A 19,871-nucleotide genomic window follows, 5' to 3' on the forward strand; every position below is an offset into this window, starting at 1 on the left:
TTTTATAAAAAAAAAATCGTAGTGATTTTTTATTTTATCACATCTCAATTGTAAAGTTTTACATTCCTCCATAAGTTTTTCTTCAAAATCACGCTTATTTTAGATGTATTTTGATTGAATAAAGAAAAACTATACCTCACCAAGCTAAAGCCACCGTCCAAAATTTGTAAATTGGACTAGCGTCCCCTTTCTTTGTGTGGGAAAGGAGTTTGGTTTCTTGATTTATTCACACAATGTATGGCAAAACTTAAAGATAATAAATCCTGATATTTTATGTCATTGTCACACTTATCGTATCTAGATTATAAGATTTTGCAATGATATGATGTGAATTGGGCAAATTTGACAACCAATAATTTCAACAAATTAGTCATCATCTCTAAAGTATGAAAACAAAATACAGTGGGAGGGAGGGCAGCCATATTGTATGCTTTTGGCCCCACTCAGTTCATAATTCAAACTAGCTGCCCGCCACGTGATTGACTTGGTATATATTTTGCCAAAGTGAAAGTTACACTGACACTACACATATGTGATCTCCTTAACATTTTCTCCTGAGTTTTTCTCTTATTTTGTCTCTTGAGGAAAATTTGGGTCACATAGTCTGGTACCGTGCAATCATATGTAGATTATTGCTAACAACGCATCAATAATTATGTAAAGTTTCGATATTATCAATACTATGAAAAGTATGTCAATAATCGATGATGTATCAATGTTAAATTGTCGGAGCAACGAATTATGTATTCATTATTAATTTCGTTGACAAGTTAACTGATTTTCACATAATCAAAGTATTATTTGTTTAAAAAAAAAAGACATCGGCAGAGTCCATCTTTCGGGAAGGCTAAAAGACTCACTGAGGCATTTCAGCCTCCTCTAGTCACCATTTACTAGCACTAAGAAATCGAATTAAGCACGTGATGTATAGAATATGGGTCTGAAATTCGTCTCTAATCTCTCAATCACCTCGTGGTGGTTACATGATCAAAGTTATAATAATATCAATAATAAGCCAAAATAATTTCGTGGTCCTTGTGGTGCAGTGATTGATCCAAAATCTTGCCTCAAGAGGTCAAGGTGTAAAACTGTTTAACTTTTTATTACTATGTTATAAAAAGTTAAACAATAGTACTTTCATGACTTATTTGTAGTTACACCCTTAGAACTCCATTTTGATTTCATTTTGTCTTTGTAACTCAAAAGTCACAACTTTACTTCTTGAAACTTAAAATTCATTCATTTGACTCGAAGACTCTCTCTTTTTGCTTAAACTTATAAGTTGCCTCCTAAAACATATGTGGAATCTAATACCCAATAGGACATGCCACTTGTATGATAAACTTGATTATAAACCTCCATTATGCGTTAACATACAAAAATCATAGAATATTTAGTTTAAAAGAAACTGAAGAGATGCCAAAAATAAAAAAGAATTTGATTAGAACGGCAAACCAATTCAAACCCACATAGAAATTAACAGATCTAAAGCAATGTGGAGCGGATTTTGAAATTTATCGAGATGACTTTCGAACTTGAGGGGACAAAATGGGATCAAAATCAAGTTTCAGGAGGCAAATTGAAGCTGTTTTTGAATTTCAAATGTAAAGAAGTGACTTTTAAGTTACATAAGTCATAGTGAGACTAAAATTAGGTTCCAGAGGACGTAGTTTATCTATGTTCATACATAATTCACGATAAACGTTATTGCTTGGTTGTCAATCAAATGCGAAGCCCAGCCCAACATCAATTTTATAGATGGTCTGTAATTTGAACTTTTTGTGATCGGAAGAAAACTTGAATTCATAGAAGCCCAAAAGGGAAATAGAAAACAAACTACAAAATGTCACAACCCATGCCTCTTCCAAAAACCCATCTTATCCTAATTTAGAGTTTCACCTTCTCTTAAAAGTACTACTGCAGTCTGCAGATATGAACACACAATACATCTCAGGCAGCAGAACAAAAAAGATTCCAGTCATTGACTCTGAAGCTAGAGACGGCGAGTTTAAAGACCTCTGCTAACGGCATATGCCCAGATTGTACTGCAGGTACCGCAAAACCAGCCCCCACGGTGTTTGCACTTTCGCTCAAAGGACTGCAACCAAAATAACATAACCACATCAATGTCATAGAATGCACAAGTCACAAATTATCGACACATAAGACTTATTAAAATGCATATATTTTCAATTTTTGACCTGAATGAATTCAACCGGAGCAGACTCAAATCCTTTCATAGCAACCGTATTCTTTTCTACCATCATACACGATCATGATAACATAAAAAGGGGAAGCTATGCACTAATTATTTGCATTTGGCAGATTTTCAGATAGATTGACTCAACCAAACTGCTTACAGACGAGATGACACGAAGATTATATGAAGTACTAAATGAAAACCAGGGAAGGCTCATCGGGAGGGACCTGTATTTCTTGAGGCGTCCAATGGATTAACAATGTAGGATGTAATTTCCCCTTTTTAGTTGCTTAACGGAAATAAGCAGCAGATTAAAGTATATTGCAAACTCACGTAAGAAGGCATACACGACATCTAAAGGGTATGGTGCAATCAGGAGGTAGTGTCATTCATATCAGATATTTCATACATACATACTCGTCAAAATCTCAATCAAAATAAACGGACATCCACGATTATCATGTTTCCAAGAGACAAGTTTCTATTGTATCTAGATGAAAGACTCAAAATAAGTTACAGTCAAGAACAAACATCAAATTTTTGTGGAAACTTACTTTATATGAACGGGCTCATATGCAGTAATCAGCACATCCGTATTAACTTCCTTAAGGCGCAGATTCGCCAAATAGACCTGCCCCAATCCAAACAATAAAACCTTGGTTAGCATACTTGCCCAAGTGAACTTGGCGTAGCACTCTGAAACAATTTAGAACACAACAGACAAACATACCCTCACAATATTTTGTGCATCTCTTCCCTGCCGCCCCTTGGAGATTGCCTACATTCGAGGATGAAAAACACAGAGATATAGCTCCCTAAAACGAATGGCATGAATCGAAAGCGATATAACCCGGAACCCAAACTGCACATACCATTTGACCAACAGCAGTTGTAACAACAGCAGGCGTGTCTCCATAACACAATCCGAGGGCCTCAATTATGCCGGACTGCTCGATCACCTGACGAAATAATTGCGAAAATAAAACGTTGAAATACAATTGCAAAACCGATAAATTAGGCTGCAAAGGTTCAGGGTTCAGGGTTTACCATGCTTCCCTCATCATCCTGCTCAGTGGCAAGGTCCTGAAGAAACCAGTTGGCGCTTCCATTGTCGCCGACTTCGTACTTGAATTCCAAGAGCTCAAAGATCAAGCTATCGTCCCGGGCAGGGTCCACAAACGCCTCCTTCAAAAACCCACCATATTAATAAAATCAACAACATGAAATTAAGTAAAAGAAGCGAAATTTGAAAAAAGTAGTAAAACCAGTTAACAATATTAACGAACCTGGTGATCGGGAACTTGCCGAATGTTGCTCACATCCTACAAATTTGACAGAAAAATAACAAAAAGATGCAGAATTTGGAATAAAATTACGAGAACAAAGACCAAAATAATCAATATATACACACACACACACACAAAAACTGACCTGGAATCTGAGAGGGAAGGTGCTAGTAATGGCGCCGCCGAACAAGGGGCGCTCGGAGTAGATATCCCGGGACATTTTGTTCGGTGATGGGAAATGGAGGCGAGCGGCGTCGTTTTGTTCCTAACAAGTCAGAGCACAGGAATCGTGGAACCTCGTACCGCTGAGAAGCAGAAGCTTCTGGTTTCTTCTTCTGAAAGTTCGGAGGCCCTGCTTTCTGCAGATTTCTGTGTATAGTTATAGCATGCAGTTGCTTGATATTTACGACTGCTTACTTCTAACGCCACGCCCAGAAGGAGAGTGGCGCAACGGGCTTTAAAGCCCATTTCTCATTAACTTCTTGGGCTTCGATGGGCTTAGGCCCAAGAGGAGAGAGTGGCTTGGTTTTCACCTTTCACGGAAGCGCCGAAAATATTTGACCGAAACGAAACGAAACGAAACAAACGTGCGGTTAAAACCTACCAACGATCGCAACGGCGAAACGTTTCGTAACTTAACGAGAAAAGTACGAAAGAAAATACCAAAACTCGATCTTTCTCCAACAGCAAAACCAAAAACGAAATCAAATGGCATCGTCCCAAACCCAAACCAGCCCGCACAAGCCACCCCTGCTTTTGCTTCTCCTCCTCCCACACCCTTCAACTTTTTATATTTTTATTAATTAACTTAATTAATCAATAATCCCTCAATGATTAATACAAAGCTTTAAATGCCCTCCCCTCCATCATCCAATCAATTTCGCTTCAATCCTTTTCAACGTCACTGTCACGCGGCAAATCAAATCAAAAGCTCCAATCACCGCGGGTCTCCTCCCTCCCTCCGCTCGCCTCCATCAAACCAAAAGCAGAGGAATTTTCAACGCCACAGTCACGCGGCGATACCGAAATCGGAAATAGAATCCGATGAGTAACCAGAAGAAGCGGAATTTTCAGATAGAGGCCTTCAAGCACAGAGTGGTGGTGGATCCGAAATACGCTGACAAGACGTGGAAGGTTCTGGAGCACGCAATCCGCGAGATTTACAATCACAATGCTAGTGGCCTCAGCTTCGAAGAGCTTTACAGGTTCGCTCGCTCCCTCACCCTCCTCTTAATTTCATGTATCTGTATTTGTTGTTTTAAATTGCTTTGATTTTGTTGGAGATTTTAGATTTTGTTGATTTGTTAATATAAATTTGCTAAATTTGCTTTCATCGTTTTTGTTTCGATGCATTCGATCCGGGAATAGATTGAGTATTTGTGAAGGAAGAGCTAAATTAGGTTCTGAGTGTTTTGATGCCGAATATGTTTGAATGAAATGAAAATAACCTTGCTGTAGAAAGCACTTGTTTGAATAAGCAGTTATGCTACAAGTGTTTTTATTACAATAACGTCAAGAACATATTAAATCCTGGGGCAATTGGCTGGAATGATTAGTTTTTGACATTTGGTTGCAGAAATGATCCGATTTTAGTCACAACGACATATTGATCATATGTCAATGACACAACGATGATATAATGACGACATGTAAAAAATGATCATTTCTGCAACCAAATATTATAAACTGATAATTTCAGCAAATGGCCCTAAATTTTAAGGCCTTTCTGGAGAAGCACTTTCACTTGGAAGTTCTAGTGCTTGAGGCAGCCTTTCCTCCTTAAAGCACTTTTACTGACCAGAAGCACTTCTAATTTGGCCTGCCAAATGTATCAGACAGCGCTTTTGGTTCATGCGGAAGCAGTCCAAACATGCCTAAATGTGAATTGATAAGAAAGAATGTGATTTCGCTTCTTATTGTGAAAATGAGAACTGATTCTCATGTTGCTAAACTATGCTCTGGTTATTTTATGGATTTAGAAATGCCTACAATATGGTGCTTCACAAATTCGGCGAGAAGCTTTACTCGGGGCTGGTTACGACCATGACTTCTCATCTCAAAGAGATATCTAAATCGATTGAATCCGCTCAGGGTGGAATGTTTCTTGAAGAAATGAATAAGAAATGGACTGAACACAACAAGGCGTTGCAAATGATTCGAGACATTCTGATGTACATGGACAGGACTTACATTCCGAGCACCCAGAAAACCCCAGTTCACGAGCTTGGGCTGAACCTTTGGAGAGACAACATTGTCCACTCTAGCAAGATTCAGACGAGGCTTCTAAATACACTTCTTGAACTAGTGCTGAGAGAAAGAACAGGTGATGTTATCAACCGTGGTTTGATGAGGAATATAATCAAGATGCTTATGGATTTAGGTCCTTCAGTTTACCAGGACGACTTTGAGAATCATTTTCTCGAGGTTTCAGCTGAATTTTACAAGGGTGAGTCTCAAAAATTTATCGAGTGCTGTGATTGTGGAGATTATCTGCAGCAGGCCGAGAGGCGCCTGAATGAGGAACTGGAGAGGGTGACACATTACTTGGATGCCAAGAGTGAAGCCAAGATAACGAACGTGGTGGAGAAGGAGATGATTGCAAACCACATGCTGAGATTAGTACACATGGAGAATTCAGGTTTGGTGAACATGCTTCTTGATGATGAGTACGAAGACCTTGGAAGAATGTACAACTTGTTCCGTCGGGTTGCCAACGGTCTCTCAACAATACGAGAAGTGATGACTTCCCACATCAGGGAAACCGGTAAACAGCTGGTTAGTGATCCGGAAACGTTGAAAGATCCGGTGGAATTTGTCCAAAGGCTCTTGGATGAGAAGGATAAGTACGATAGCATCATTAGATTGTCTTTTAACAATGACAAGACATTCCTAAATGCTTTGAATTCCTCTTTCGAGTACTTCATTAATCTCAACAACCGTTCGCCTGAGTTCATCTCACTGTTCGTTGATGACAAACTCCGCAAAGGTTTAGAGGGGGTCAGCGAGGAGGATGTAGAAATTATTCTCGACAAGGTGATGATGTTGTTCCGTTACTTGCAGGAGAAAGACGTATTCGAAAAGTACTATAAACAGCATTTGGCAAAGCGGCTTTTGTCCGGTAAAACTGTCTCCGACGAGGCAGAGAGAAGTTTGATAGTTAAGCTCAAGACCGAATGCGGATACCAATTTACTTCAAAATTAGAGGGCATGTTTACAGACATGAAAACTGCCCAGGATACAATGCAAGGGTTTTATGCAAGTCATCCCGAGCTAGGGGATGGCCCTACATTGACTGTCCAGGTTCTGACGACAGGGTCCTGGCCAACTCAACCTAGTGTGACATGCAACCTTCCGTTAGAGATGTCAGAACTCCGTGAGAAGTTCCGTTCGTATTACCTCGGGACGCATACAGGCCGGAGATTGTCCTGGCAGACTAACATGGGCACGGCGGATATAAAGGCTACCTTCGGGAAAGGCCAGAGGCATGAGTTGAATGTCTCCACTTACCAAATGTGTGTCCTAATGCTGTTCAATAATGCCGATCGGCTTAACTATAAGGAGATTGAGCAGGCGACGGAGATTCCTGCTTTAGATTTGAAGAGATGTCTGCAATCCATGGCTTGTGTGAAGGGAAAGAATGTTCTTCGGAAAGAGCCTATGAGTAAAGACATTGGTGAGGACGATGCTTTTTTCGTTAATGACAAGTTCACGAGTAAGTTATATAAGGTGAAGATAGGAACTGTGGTTGCACAGAAGGAATCAGAACCTGAAAAACAAGAGACTCGGCAGAGAGTGGAGGAGGACAGGAAGCCCCAGATCGAAGCTGCGATTGTGAGGATCATGAAATCAAGGAGGACTCTGGATCATAACAACGTAATATCCGAGGTCACAAAGCAGTTGCAATCTCGATTCCTGGCCAACCCAACGGAGGTTAAGAAGCGGATTGAGTCTCTTATTGAGCGGGAATTCTTGGAACGGGACAATGTAGACAGAAAATTGTATCGGTATCTTGCTTAACGAAATCATTCCATTGTTGTCCTAGCATTTACAACTGAAAATTGTACCTCGGCTAGGGCAAATGTAACGTTGTTCTGATCTCTGTAAGCTCCATTGATGTTCAATGGATATCCATTTATTTCCACTTGAAACATTCACTGTTTGAGCTGATCGGATGATATTTTCCTTTCCAGTAATATCACTAGTTAAATGAATTATTATGTCAATCGATCAGTTGGAGCCGAAGACACTGCTTGGGATTCACAGTGCGGTACCTGAAAACAAAGAACAAATGAGGATCGAGCAAGCTTGAATTTACAATCAACAAAAATGCAGTGTGGTACCTAGTCCTTCGCAAGCTGAGACTCTGAAATGAGAATGCGATTTTGAATGTCGGAGAATGCCTTCACATCTAGGCCCCATAACCTGCTTATTCAAATCAAGGGTAAGTAGTATCGAATACAGCTATGTTTTGTATAGTGCGACATTGATGAAACGTCCTAACAGTTAGCACCAAGAGGTCACCGGACAAATTCTATTTGTACTGCGAAGAACTCTTACCAGCAATCAATTCCAATGGCATTGGCCCCATCCTTATCTGCAATTTTGTCGTCGCCAACATGTACCGCTTTGCCAGCGTCCACACGTACTTGATCTGCAACAACAGACGGACTTAGAGAGTAGCTTCGAAGTGTACTTTTAAATTGTAAGAACAAATCTTGACCTCTACGACGACATTGCTATGCATACCTAAAGCGGCTTCGAATATACCTGCATCTGGTTTCTCATACCCAACTTCTAAAGATATGATAACGGAATCAAACCTGCAAACAAAAGCTTGAGAAATGCTTTTTCTCTTCACATAAAAGAAACGAAGAAACCCTACACCTGTGCACCACGAATCCAACGGACTAGCCCGGATGCTCACAGATGCAAAACATTAAGGTCCTCAAGTAGCTTCCGTAAGCGGGAATCGAAATTGGATACAACAGCCAGCTTAACTCCAGCCTCTTTGAGAAGCAGCATTGTTTCATAAGCTCCATCTGGAAGACGCCATGCGTCGCCTTTAGCATAGTACTGATAAAAACAACCAAAATCATCAACAATATCATAACCATGGTCGGTTTAGACTACTTCTGGAAGAGCTAAAAGTACTTTCCGACAACCAAAAGCACTTCTAACGATGAACTAACAAAAATTTCAACGCTTTCCTTCAAGGAAAATCGCGTATTACCATTAGCGCTTCCTACAAAGCAATTCGCTTCAAAAGCTTCAATCTTTGGGAATATATAATCATTGTAATTACCTCATAAACTTGTTCGAAATAATCAAGATTAGAACAACCAGTGGCTTCGGACACAACAAGTTTCCAAAATGGCCTCCCATCTCCCTATAATTATCGATTAATTATAGCCTTATTAGTATCCAAAACAACTAATTAGTCACACTAGTTTTGAATTATTCGCAGAAATTAAAATTAAACCAATTTAAGAACCTGGTAACGCAGCTTCTGAGGCCAAGGAGCAGAAAATGCTCTTCTGAATCCCTGCTTGATTTCAGCTGGAGTTGCAGTCACACCTGCAGAAAATAAAAATTAAAATTAAAAAAAATGGGTTCTTTGAATTTGGCTCCAATTTTTTAATTTTGATGGGAAATTGAAGAGTGGGATTTCGATACGACACCGTATTTGGTTCCGATGGAAGCGTAGACATCTTCGACTGGCTTCGCCAACTGCAACAGAGTGCCTCCGGCGTCTAACAGCAATGCGTCGTAGACCTTGCGACTAAGAGCCGATCCTCCTCCTCCGCCGGAGTAGACGGACATGGAAGAGCAGCGAATGGAGTTTCTGGGGAGGTTTAAAGAGAGGGGCTTGAGGGTTTTGAATAGGGCGCCGCCGTGATAGCATCTCATCAAGCAACCTTCCATGGCAGCGTCGATAGGTACAAAATTATAGTTATTTCGTTTTATTTTTGCCTAACTAATTTTGTAGAAAACCAACGGTCTTACCAAGAGCCTTTTAGTAATAAACAAAGTCCTACACAAGCATTATGTTCAACTATGTTCGTAGTTTCCTATTTATCATTGTCTAGTTATATTCCTTATTTTCGTTTGATTTACTAAATTCAAAAATAAAATATAAATAAAGTCAATTATCATCTCGAGCTTCAGGGCATACATCATTAAAAGGTAAGAGTGCTACTAAGCACATCCGCTCATCTATGTTATCAGTTGGATGAAAAAAAATAAAACTAGTGGATGAACATAACACTACTTGTCGTTTTTAACATTTGAGGCGACCTAAAATTTCTAGATCAAATATAGAGGTTGTACAAATGAATATTACAATTTGTTAGTTTCTATAAATAACCCTTCTTTCAGAAAAATTAGAAAGTTGGGTTTGGAAGTGCAATTGCAATAGCAGAAAACAAGTCCCGAGTACTAATGTATCCTCAACATGCGAGCATTATACTCATTAACTATGTTCGGAATTGAATCGCAATTATGGGGAGGCCGATAGTAATGGCTACTTGGTCTCCCTTTCTTTGAAACACCCAGCCGGCAATAGCAGTTCAGTCGTTGACACTTCTTATCACGTTAAATCTATAGATGTTTCGTAATGATGAATTATTTCGCTGTGTCTGTGCTACATGGTTAGGTGCAACAACAAAACCAGTATCGGCCAACACATGTTTACCCTAACATGATATTTAGGGATATTAAGGTTGGAGCGTGTCAGAGGTAACATAAAGATCTGAACTTGGCTTTTCTTTCTTCCAATTTTTTTAATCTGTGTTTTTATTTATTAAAGTTGATAGGTGGAATTTCATACTCTTTCTATTTTGGGATCCTCACACCAATATTCAAGGACAGATCCACATAGGGACTTGGGAGGTCCCAGGACCCGTTGGTTGATCCTAAATCGCTGCTAGAAATTTTCCGAGGACCCCTCGTACTCGAACATGAGGTATGTGCAAGTTGCAGGTTACAGTGGCTGTCTTCTTCTCGGAGAAGATGACCGCGCATGGAGAAGAAAGAAAATAAGGACCCTTCTAGCCTCTCTCCTCCTTGCTTTTGCCATGGTCTCATCCATCGGTGCCACCCACTTCTCCTCCAACCTTTCTCTGTCGTCTGGCAGGGCAGTACATAAGCCTAAATTTCCTCAAATTATTTCAACCACCTTAGTAATTTTTCTTATGGGTGAAATTTCCTACATAAGGTTAGAAAGATGGATATGATCTGTCATGGGTTGGTGAAATTTGGGGGTGGAGCTGCCATGGCTTCGGGAGAATGGGGAGGGAGGCGGTTGGTGGAGGTATAGCAGCTGTGTTCTTAGTGAGAGAGAAGGCGGATGTTTGGAAACTAGTAAATGAGAAAAATGGTGTGTTTGGTTAGAAAGATAATGGGAGTTTGGAGAGAGTTTTATTTGACCAGTGTTTTAAATTTAGTGGTCCATATTAGATAATCAATAACTTAGGTACTCCGTAGTAACTTATGAAACCTCGTAATGGATGCTTGAATTATGATTTTATAACAATATGATTTTTGACCTTTATTATTTGGACCCCCCGAGTTTAAAATCTTGGATCTGCATTTTTGGGTTGGTTTCTATGTCTCGGATGAACTTGCAGTTGCATCAGCTATTGGTGGATTTGCAACGGGAAAAGAGGCAGATCTGAGTTTAGGCGGTGCTATCGAGTGGTGGTTCGGGCGGAGACGGCCTTGATTGTATCAAACCGATTGAATTGTACAAAAAAAAAAAAAAAAAACCCGTGGACCCTAGCCTGAACCGTCCCATTTCAAGTGGGCCAGGTTAGGTCCAATTTTTGTTTTAAAATATGTTGTACCTGTCATATCCCGCCCTGGGGGGACCACTTCACGGGCCTGCTCCACCAACGTAGCACGATATTGTCCGTTTTGGGCCCCGACCACGCCCTCACGGTTTTGTTTCTGGGAACTCACACGAGAACTTCCCGATAGGTCACCCATCCTGGGAATGCTCTCGCGCGCTACTCGCTTAACTTTGGAGTTCCGATGGAACCCGAAACCAGTGAGCTCCCAAAAAGCCTCGTGCTAGGTAGGGATATGAATATGCGTATAAGGATCACTCCCCTGGGCAATGTGGGATGTTACAATCCACCCCTTTTAGAGGTCCGACATCCTCGTTGGCACACCACGGTCAGGGTTAGGCTCTGATACCATTTGTCACATCCCAGCCTGGGACGGAACACTTCTCGGGTCCGCTCCACCACCGTAACACGATATTGTCCGCTTTGGGCTTACCATTCCCTCACGGTTTTGTTTTTGGGAACTCACGAGCAACTTCCCAATGGGTCACCCATCATGGGATTGCTTTAGCCCCATTCTCGCTTAACTTCAGAGTTCCTACGGAACCCGAAGCCAGTAAGCTCCGAAAAGGCCTCGTGCTAGGTAGGGATGAGAATATACATATAAAGATCACACCCCTGAGCAATATGGGATCTTACAATCCACCCTCCTTAGGGGCCCGACATTCTTGTCGGCACACCACGGCCAGGGTTAGGCTTTGATACCAAATTGTCACATCCCGGCCCGGGCGGGACCACTTCCCGCCCCCGACTCCACCATAGCACGATATTGTCCGCTTTGGGCCCCAACCACGCCCTCACGGTTTTATTTCTGGGAACTCACACGAGAACTTCTCAGTGGGTCACCCATCATGGGAATGCTCTAGCTCCCTTCTCGCTTAACTTCGGAGTTCCTACGGAACCCGAATTCAGTGAGTTCCCAAAAGGCCTCGTGCTAGGTAGGGATGAGAATATGCATATAAGGATCACACTCCTGGACGATGTGAGATCTTACAATACCCACCCCGACTCGACTCGTTTCTTTTAAACCCGAGTCTGATCTGATCCCTTCAAAATTAAACCCGACCTAGCCCGTGCGTAACCCTAGTTGTACCTAAGAAACTATAGAACCATTGACCTCCACCTGAAGGTCAGGTACCAACAGCCTGTTTTAGCCATCCTCAGTGCTTGATCACAATCTCCCTTTTTACGGAAAATGAAAACATAAAGCTGTGTTTTTTTTTCATTTCAAAATTATCACGTAGATTTACAACAGTACAAAAAAAAAAAAAGGCAATAAAAACTCTCCAACTGAGTTTTTAGTTTTTCACGTGGAGCCGAGTCAATTGAGATTTTATGAAAATTTACGAAAAATTATTGATATTTTGTAGAGATCAAGTGAAGTTGTCAACCGTAAATCGAGACTTACATCATTTTAAAATTCGCAGCGGCGCCAAAAACTACCCGCGCAAAATCCAAGTAACCGATTAAGCGCGAAATCAGCAAAATTCACTTCCCGCCATTTTCGTGAATGCTCAAATGGCAAGTGCAATGGCAATCGCAGCGCCAAACCCTCTCACTCTCTCTCCCCCTCCCTCCCTAAAACCCACCAATCAGCGAGAGATCCCATCTCAGAAAAAATGGATCTCTCCGACATAGCAAGGAAGCTCGACCTCTCCGACTCCAAGCACGTCATCCGACGAGCCGCCGAGCTCCGCCGTCTCTGCGACATCCAGTTCGACTCTTCCATAATCGGCGTCGTAAGCTTCTCTCAAAATCCCTAAATCTCTATCTGATAAATTTTCCCAACTGGGTATTTTGTTTATCGATTTTACTTATGATTCGCAGGGCGAGGTTTGCAAAGCTGTGATTTGCTTAGAAATCGCCGCCACAAGGTAATCGAGCTTTTGATTTTGCAATCGCGTTGGCTTTCAGTATCGTACCTTAATTTTACGGTTGTAATTGTTTCGGATTGAATTGGTTTACAGATCGGGGCTCCTATTCGATCGGAAAAAGGCGATAATGTTGAGTGGGATGTCTGAAAAGGCTTACACCAGATCCTACAATTCGATGCAGAATGGCCTCGGGGTCAAGTGGGTTTTCGATTTCTCATTTGCTTGTTCCGATTTCAATGTGACATTTCGGTTTAGTGAGTGGATACTGATTATTGGATTGGATTGTGTGTTGCGGTGGTTGTGTAGGAACAAGCTGGATGTTAGAGAACTGGCAATTCAGTTTGGGTGTGTTCGGATCATTCCCTTTGTACAGAAGGCTTTGTCTCTGTAAGATTTGATTTCTTTTCCGCAATTCATTGCCAATCTCTTTCGGGTTTTGATGTATACTTTCATGTGTTTGCTTCATGGGGTTGCATATTACATGCTAGATGTTTGACAGAATGCTGCTGAGAGCATCGCGTTCTGTTAATTTGTTAGGATGGCTCATTCTAAGTGTAGATTTTTATTCTGTTCTGTTTCAGTTACAAGACTCGGTTTCTTGCATCGTTGCCAGCTTCTCGGCGTGCAAGTGCCGATTTCACTCGACCTGTGTTCATTGCTGTGGCATTCTATTTGTGTGCAAAAAAACACAAGGTATCCCCGTGACCTCTCTCTCTCTCTCTCACACACTTGGTTTCAAGGCAAGAAAGTAATTTCCTCCGTTGAGCTTTTGCTAATTACAGTGTCATACCTAATATGTTTGCAGTTAAAGGTAGACAAGCTTAAGTTAATTGAGCTTTGTGGTGCATCTGAAACTGAATTCTCTTCCGTAAGATACAGCCCTTCTACTATGCAAGAGTATCTTTTGTTGCCAACTACATTTTGTTTCTAGTCTTCATTATGTGTACATCTATCAAATATGTGAGCTTCTTCTGCAGGTTTTGACTTCCATGAAGGACTTGTGCTTTGATGTTTGTGGGACTGAAAAGGAAAAGAAAGATCCCAAGGATGTGAAGGGGAACCGAGGTAGGTGTCAGTTGCTGAATTTATGTTATAACATTGCCATGGTGCGTAACTTGATGTTTTTCCATCATTAACTTATTGATTTTTCGCAGAGCTTCTAGATGTTTTGCCGGAGAAAAGGAAACTCGAGGATGGTGGCTATTCTTCCGATGAAGGAAACGAGGTACAGATAACCTAATTCTAATTGCTACATTGGTTCCTAGCTGAGCTGAAGGCATTGTTTATGCTTGCCCCTATATAAGCACGCATAAACAGACTCGCAGGCTTCGTCCCGGCGACCTGTTATCATGCTATTTTTGTTCTTTCGGTTGGCCACATTTGATGGCAAACATGCCACTACCTTATCGAAGCAAACTGGATTTTCTACACTTGAAATATAGTTAGAATTCTGATAGGATCGCAATGCTTCTCTTTTAATATCGATTATGTTTTTTTGTGAATTCTGTGGTGACGGGTATTACCATCCATTTCTTTTGATACCTTGAGGTCAAACACGCTTTAGAGTGGACTCTGCCTGTACAGCATGAGGTCAAACAGCTTTCGTTTTTCTGTTCTTGATCAGTCTACTTATCTTAACAACCCCTAGAGTAAGCCACCCTAGAAGTGAAAACTATGGAATCCAACTGTTTGATGCACTTGAACTTGCAGCCTTCAAGTTACAAGCGGCACAAAAAGATGGAAAAGCATGCCTACGAGGGTTGGAAAACCTCAGTCCTCACATCTAATAAAGAAACCAAGGCAAAAGGTTTGAATGCGCTTCCCTTCAGATCGTTTCACTCTGTACCAATCACTCACATTGAGATAGAAAAACACCTAACTATTACGTGTTTGCTTTTCTCAGTTCTTTGCAAGCGGACCAGACAGACTAGCCTAAACTTTTTGAAGGATGTACACGTATCCGAAACTCAGAACTTGGAGGCTGTATAGGACGATACATGTTTGCCCTCTTGGATCAATAGAAAGTAACGAAAATTTCAGCTATGAATACAAGCAGAGTTTATGTTTTTTGGTTGCGGATGGCCATTGCTCATCAAGTATCTTGGGTTGATTTATTTCACTCATTGGAGCTTTGCAATTTTTTTTTTTAATTTTATTATTTTTGGTAAACCATAAGAATGCTCGTTGCCTAACACACAAGATAAACTAGGACCGCACTTATGTTAGATGAAACCAGCATTGTGTCAAAATCAATCAAAATGTAGAGAATTTTATATTTTTGTGAGATGTGTTCGACAGGTGATGGTTATAATTTGGAAATTTCCAAAATGCTCTTCAACGACTACAACCTACTTGGACCAGTAATGTTTGCGTATAAAAGATTATTTATAGGCAAACACTTGATCAATCTAGACCACAAAATCAAGAAAAACGGCAGAGTCCATTGGTATAAGATTATAGGCAAACACTTGATCAATATACTTATCATAAATTAACTAATAAGATAATCAATGTAATCTCTTAAATTCTAGCTGTTTGTTTAATTAAGTTTGTGATTATTTAGAACTGTTCAACTTTCACTCGTCGTCGTCATCTTCCTTGGTAGCAGCGTCGTTGAAGGCAGTCAACCTCTCAACCGAGTTCATACTTCGCATTTTCACTGGCTTGCTTTGTCGGTTTAGGTTTGTTTATCGTCAAAGACGAATTTGAACCATATTATTGTTAGCATATTATGAGGCTAAGTCCACTCCTCCCTTAGTGTAAATAATATTGTTTGTTAAAAAATTAATTAGTTAAAAAAGACCAACATGGCGCCTAGCAAGAGAGAAACTTAAGTAGAGGGTCCAGTCAACTCAGCCTCTCCCCTCATATACTTTATCAAACTCTCTTTGCTGTTTGGTTAATTTGGCTGACAGACTTTTTATTAAACCATCTTACAAATTAAACCATATAATGTTCATACTGAAGATTCACCCATCACATGAGATCAAAATACAAAACGTCATATGCCTTGTGAGTAGCATACGTTCACCTAGTGTATGTTACTGACATATTTCGTATCTCTTTTTTTTCTTCGATCAACATCAACTTGTGGAGAGATTTTTCAATGTGATCGGTATACGGAATGGTACACCACGTGTTAGCATACAAATGGTGAGATATGTGTGCTAAAAAGTTAATTACTTAAAAAATTTTAAAATTTTCTACCACTCCTATTAAAATACGTGATGTACCATTTGTATTCCCGTCACAACTAAAAATTTCTTCAACTTGTGGTATCATAATTTATAATCTCCAAAATGCCTTCCAAGGAGCACAAGCTGACACGTCGTCCCCAGGGGCACTTTGGACTCTCCACCCTTCCGAGTGGAATTGTCGGGTTTTAAACGGGAATAAAATCTTCCCGTCATTTTTTCAGTCAAACGCCGGCGTCCCTTTTTTTGTCCGTCCCGCAGGAACCCACAGGAAAATGAAAACTTGACCCACTTTTTCTTTTAAATTATTATTTTTATAAGTTTATCCTAATATAAAAATAATGGTGGGGGAAGAAAATTCCTAATTTAGTTTAGGGTTAGGCTCGCTTTCTCTAATTTAGGGCGATTTGGAGGAAAATTCGATTCGAATCGATAACTTTTGATGCGAATTTGGATTTGTGGGTTTCCTTCTTCGTCTTGATCGTCTTTTTTTTTTCCCTGAAAAAATCAAAAGATGGGAATCGAGGTTTCCGATGAGCTGTTGGGAACTTTCGTCCCGGTTTTGATATATTGGGCGTATTCGGGGATTTACGTGCTGCTGGATTCGTTCGAGGAGTACCGATTGCACACCAGGAAGGACGAGGACGAGAAGAATTTGGTCTCCAAGAGAACTGTCGTCAAAGGGGTTCTTCTCCAGCAGACGATTCAGGCTATTGTCGCTATTATCCTGTTCACGGTAACTGCTTCAATTTCCTTTCCCTTTTTGTTGAGGCAAAATTTGGTTAATTTTGCATACTCAGAAGGTAATAATTTTGATTAGGTTATGAATCGGGAAAGTTTTGGTTTTTTTTTTTTGTTTTTTGTTTTTTGTGGGTAATTGGTTTGGTTTGGGAGGCTCAAATTTTGATTAATTTTCTTTTGGGATAAATTCTGATCATTTGGTTTTGCACATGTTTTTTCCTTTCTGGGTTATGTTTATGGTGTGGTAATTGTAGCAAACAGGCTGGCTAATGGTGTTAGAAAGCATTAATGCCTATGCACCGCGTTGATCCCCCGATCCCCCTTCCCCGAACAACTAATAATTTAATCCACTAACTCTATCGTTTGTCAAAAGAAAATAAAATGTAACAAACAGGCTGATAAACGGCAGCCTAGTTGCATAATACCTTGGATTGTTCGTGTCGTTTTCTGTTACATGGTTAGGAAAGTAGTTGGAAATGTGATGGTTGCAGGAGGTCCTGCTTCTTTTGGTTGGTTTACCTAATACTTTAGGTTTTGGTGATCTTATCCTCTTTGCATTGTATTGTTTTAGCGATCATGCTTTATGACATATCTTGGAATCTAAGCTTCACCGTGGAAGACGTTTGAGTTTTCAAGGGATGGACTTGTGTGTTATGCAAGCTTCTTTCCTTTTGTTGTTAGCATATGAGGAAAGTGTAACATGATTATAGAAAATTGGGTTCATTGATCAGTTTAGGACGATTGAACCAGAACTAGTCTAGCTGTGGCCACCTTCAGTCAGTTTGTGTGTCTTTTTTTTCTTCTGAAGAACTATTGTGAAAATTTTACTTTGTAAAGGTTTTAGCTTTTGAATAGTTAGGTGCTCCACTTCAATGTATGTCATAAGTACTACAAACTTTCACTAAAGGATGGTGGATGATTGAGTATCATTAGTTGGAGAACATTAGGTCCCTCATCCACCTTATTGTTTAATATTGACCCACAAATTACACGAAACAATTTGATAGTTGTTACTATCCAAGATTGTCGTTGCTTTCCTCATGATAACCTTTTTTAGGGAGTAAAAACAGAATCTTTACTATGCATTGTGCCACCTTTTTCTTCACTTGCTTTTGGTTCTGCTGTGGTTGTTGCAATCTATTTTTGCATGTAGCGTTATTCACAGGTCTTAGTTAGAGTTCCATTTTCTTAAAGTCCCAATTGATGCATGAATTACGGTCATTACTATAATTCTGCCTCATTTGTGCTGGGGTATGGTAGTTTTGTTTTTTGGCTAAAAGATTGTGTTTATACTTTATTGATAGCACCCTGCCATCAGCTTTTTTTTTTGTTGATTTTACATACGTAAACTTATGAAAAAAAATCCAATTGACAGGTGACAGGAAATGATGGCGGAGATGCAGGTACAAAGCCTTCTTTCATTGATCTAGGAAGACAGTTTGTTATTGCAATGGTGGTTTTGGATACCTGGCAATACTTTATGCATAGATACATGCACCACAACAAGTTCTTATACAAACATATCCATTCCCAACATCACCGACTTGTTGTGCCCTATGCATTTGGAGCTCTGTACAATCACCCTGTGGAGGGACTTCTCCTTGATACAATTGGCGGGGCTTTATCTTTTCTCTTCTCTGGTATGTCTCCTCGGGCCTCCATATTCTTCTTCTCCTTTGCGACCATCAAAACGGTGGACGATCATTGTGGATTATGGCTTCCTGGGAACCTCTTCCATGCATTGTTCAGAAATAATACTGCTTACCACGATGTCCATCACCAGCTCTATGGAAACAAGTATAACTTCTCCCAGCCTTTCTTTGTTGTGTGGGATAGAATACTTGGTACGTACATGCCTTACTCATTAGAGAAGAGAGCAGGTGGGGGCTTTGAAGTGCGGCCTAAGAAAGTGGAGAAGGAGAACTGATTCTTACATGAGGAAACACGAGTCTATATTCGATTGTACCAGTGTTTATTCTTTTTCTTTCTTAGGGAACCACACTGCCTAAATATTTTTGTATATACATATACTGTGTTGTGCCTTATTCTTTTGTTCTTCTTTTTGGATGAGTTTTAAACCTTAGTTGGGGAATTAAGAATTCATGTATTAAGATAAATTCCGAGAGTAGCTCCGGTGGTTTCAATCTTCCACCGGATTATGTCATCGTGAACTACATTTGCTTTTGGATTGGGGATGTGATTGTGCGGGGTCTACTTGCTCATGTAGTCTAATTCCTCCCTAGATTGTTTTCTATTTTCTCTTCATGCTCGATAGTTGTAAGAATGAAAGTTCAATCTCGATTGGAATACAGATGAGATCAAAAAGGCCATCATTGGGGCAAACGATGCAATAGCTTCGGTTAGAGCAAAGCCCAAAATGGCACAATCAAATTATTGTTGACCATTCTTGTGGTGTCATATTATCCAACTCCGTTTAATTAAGACATCAAGATGTCAGAGGTTGGTACTTTCTAAGTTTTGTTTAAAGCTCCATTCATGGGCAGCATGTTTCTGGTTTATGCATTCAATCTATTGTTTCGATTTTGTCGTTCAATTGGGTTTCGGATCCTAATTCCTATGTGTTAAGGAAATAGATTTCCGGTTACGAGTTAACCAGAACCATCGGTTGTGCCAAACACTTCGTGCCAGAAATGGTTCGTTTAGAATGTCGACTAGGGAGTCCATCCGCTATTTTTGGTCTGAGACATATACGATATTCTAAATTACTCTGTTTG

The 19,871-nt window shown here is 40.3% G+C and overlaps 5 protein-coding genes across 6 annotated transcripts; 3 read left to right on the forward strand and 2 right to left on the reverse strand.

The window, feature by feature from the left end:
* Positions 1 to 1,650: 1,650 nt before the first annotated feature.
* Positions 1,651 to 3,869, reverse strand: LOC137738153 (uncharacterized). The gene is made up of 7 exons (XM_068477782.1): positions 3,632 to 3,869; positions 3,487 to 3,522; positions 3,248 to 3,385; positions 3,073 to 3,159; positions 2,931 to 2,978; positions 2,755 to 2,831; positions 1,651 to 2,098 (listed from the first exon to the last, which is right to left on the reverse strand). Exons 1-7 carry the CDS (start codon positions 3,704 to 3,706, stop codon positions 1,951 to 1,953), a joined length of 609 nt encoding a protein of 202 aa, XP_068333883.1. The 5' UTR covers positions 3,707 to 3,869; the 3' UTR covers positions 1,651 to 1,950.
* Positions 3,870 to 4,172: 303 nt separating this feature from the next.
* On the forward strand, positions 4,173 to 7,634 carry LOC137737183 (cullin-3A). The gene is made up of 2 exons (XM_068476584.1): positions 4,173 to 4,691; positions 5,466 to 7,634. The coding sequence occupies exons 1-2, from the start codon at positions 4,531 to 4,533 to the stop codon at positions 7,501 to 7,503; spliced, it is 2,199 nt and encodes a 732-aa protein (XP_068332685.1). The 5' UTR covers positions 4,173 to 4,530; the 3' UTR covers positions 7,504 to 7,634.
* LOC137737184 (uncharacterized) lies at positions 7,626 to 9,497 on the reverse strand. Of its 2 annotated transcripts, XM_068476585.1 has the most exons (8): positions 9,165 to 9,497; positions 8,978 to 9,060; positions 8,789 to 8,872; positions 8,411 to 8,559; positions 8,233 to 8,306; positions 8,044 to 8,137; positions 7,827 to 7,908; positions 7,626 to 7,757 (listed from the first exon to the last, which is right to left on the reverse strand). In XM_068476585.1, exons 1-7 carry the CDS (start codon positions 9,406 to 9,408, stop codon positions 7,827 to 7,829), a joined length of 810 nt encoding a protein of 269 aa, XP_068332686.1. In that variant the 5' UTR covers positions 9,409 to 9,497; the 3' UTR covers positions 7,626 to 7,757. The 2 variants fall into 2 exon arrangements, with proteins under 2 accessions (XP_068332686.1, XP_068332688.1); XM_068476587.1 differs by lacking the exon at positions 8,789 to 8,872.
* Positions 9,498 to 12,878: 3,381 nt separating this feature from the next.
* LOC137738434 (origin of replication complex subunit 6) lies at positions 12,879 to 15,411 on the forward strand. The gene is made up of 10 exons (XM_068478069.1): positions 12,879 to 13,066; positions 13,155 to 13,201; positions 13,295 to 13,399; positions 13,508 to 13,588; positions 13,783 to 13,894; positions 14,007 to 14,069; positions 14,179 to 14,266; positions 14,356 to 14,426; positions 14,912 to 15,008; positions 15,105 to 15,411. Exons 1-10 carry the CDS (start codon positions 12,947 to 12,949, stop codon positions 15,188 to 15,190), a joined length of 870 nt encoding a protein of 289 aa, XP_068334170.1. The 5' UTR covers positions 12,879 to 12,946; the 3' UTR covers positions 15,191 to 15,411.
* Positions 15,412 to 16,606: 1,195 nt separating this feature from the next.
* Positions 16,607 to 19,197, forward strand: LOC137737376 (sphinganine C4-monooxygenase 1-like). Its single transcript, XM_068476830.1, has 2 exons — positions 16,607 to 17,131; positions 18,512 to 19,197. The coding sequence occupies exons 1-2, from the start codon at positions 16,910 to 16,912 to the stop codon at positions 19,061 to 19,063; spliced, it is 774 nt and encodes a 257-aa protein (XP_068332931.1). The 5' UTR covers positions 16,607 to 16,909; the 3' UTR covers positions 19,064 to 19,197.
* The last annotated feature ends 674 nt before the right edge of the window (positions 19,198 to 19,871 follow it).

Source organism: Pyrus communis, chromosome 6, assembly GCF_963583255.1.
Source record: "Pyrus communis chromosome 6, drPyrComm1.1, whole genome shotgun sequence".
Lineage (NCBI taxonomy): Eukaryota > Viridiplantae > Streptophyta > Magnoliopsida > Rosales > Rosaceae > Pyrus > Pyrus communis.

Bases quoted from the DNA above. Each gene is read 5' to 3' on its own strand.
- LOC137737376 (XM_068476830.1), top strand. From the start codon at position 16,910: ATGGGAATCGAGGTTTCCGATGAGCTGTTGGGAACTTTCGTCCCGGTT. The intron at 17,132-18,511 runs GTAACTGCTTCA...TCCAATTGACAG, and splicing joins TCGCTATTATCCTGTTCACG to GTGACAGGAAATGATGGCGG.
- LOC137738153 (XM_068477782.1), bottom strand. From the start codon at position 3,706: ATGTCCCGGGATATCTACTCCGAGCGCCCCTTGTTCGGCGGCGCCATT. The intron at 3,386-3,486 runs GTTCGTTAATAT...GGGTTTTTGAAG, and splicing joins GGCAAGTTCCCGATCACCAG to GAGGCGTTTGTGGACCCTGC. The intron at 2,099-2,754 runs GTAAGTTTCCAC...TTTTGGTTGCAG, and splicing joins TATGAGCCCGTTCATATAAA to TCCTTTGAGCGAAAGTGCAA.
- LOC137737183 (XM_068476584.1), top strand. From the start codon at position 4,531: ATGAGTAACCAGAAGAAGCGGAATTTTCAGATAGAGGCCTTCAAGCAC. The intron at 4,692-5,465 runs GTTCGCTCGCTC...TTATGGATTTAG, and splicing joins AGCTTCGAAGAGCTTTACAG to AAATGCCTACAATATGGTGC.
- LOC137738434 (XM_068478069.1), top strand. From the start codon at position 12,947: ATGGATCTCTCCGACATAGCAAGGAAGCTCGACCTCTCCGACTCCAAG. The intron at 14,267-14,355 runs GTAGGTGTCAGT...GATTTTTCGCAG, and splicing joins GGATGTGAAGGGGAACCGAG to AGCTTCTAGATGTTTTGCCG. The intron at 15,009-15,104 runs GTTTGAATGCGC...TGCTTTTCTCAG, and splicing joins TAAAGAAACCAAGGCAAAAG to TTCTTTGCAAGCGGACCAGA.
- LOC137737184 (XM_068476585.1), bottom strand. From the start codon at position 9,408: ATGGAAGGTTGCTTGATGAGATGCTATCACGGCGGCGCCCTATTCAAA. The intron at 9,061-9,164 runs GTGTCGTATCGA...TATTTTCTGCAG, and splicing joins TTCCATCGGAACCAAATACG to GTGTGACTGCAACTCCAGCT. The intron at 8,560-8,788 runs GTAATTACAATG...TGTTTTTATCAG, and splicing joins ATTTCGAACAAGTTTATGAG to TACTATGCTAAAGGCGACGC.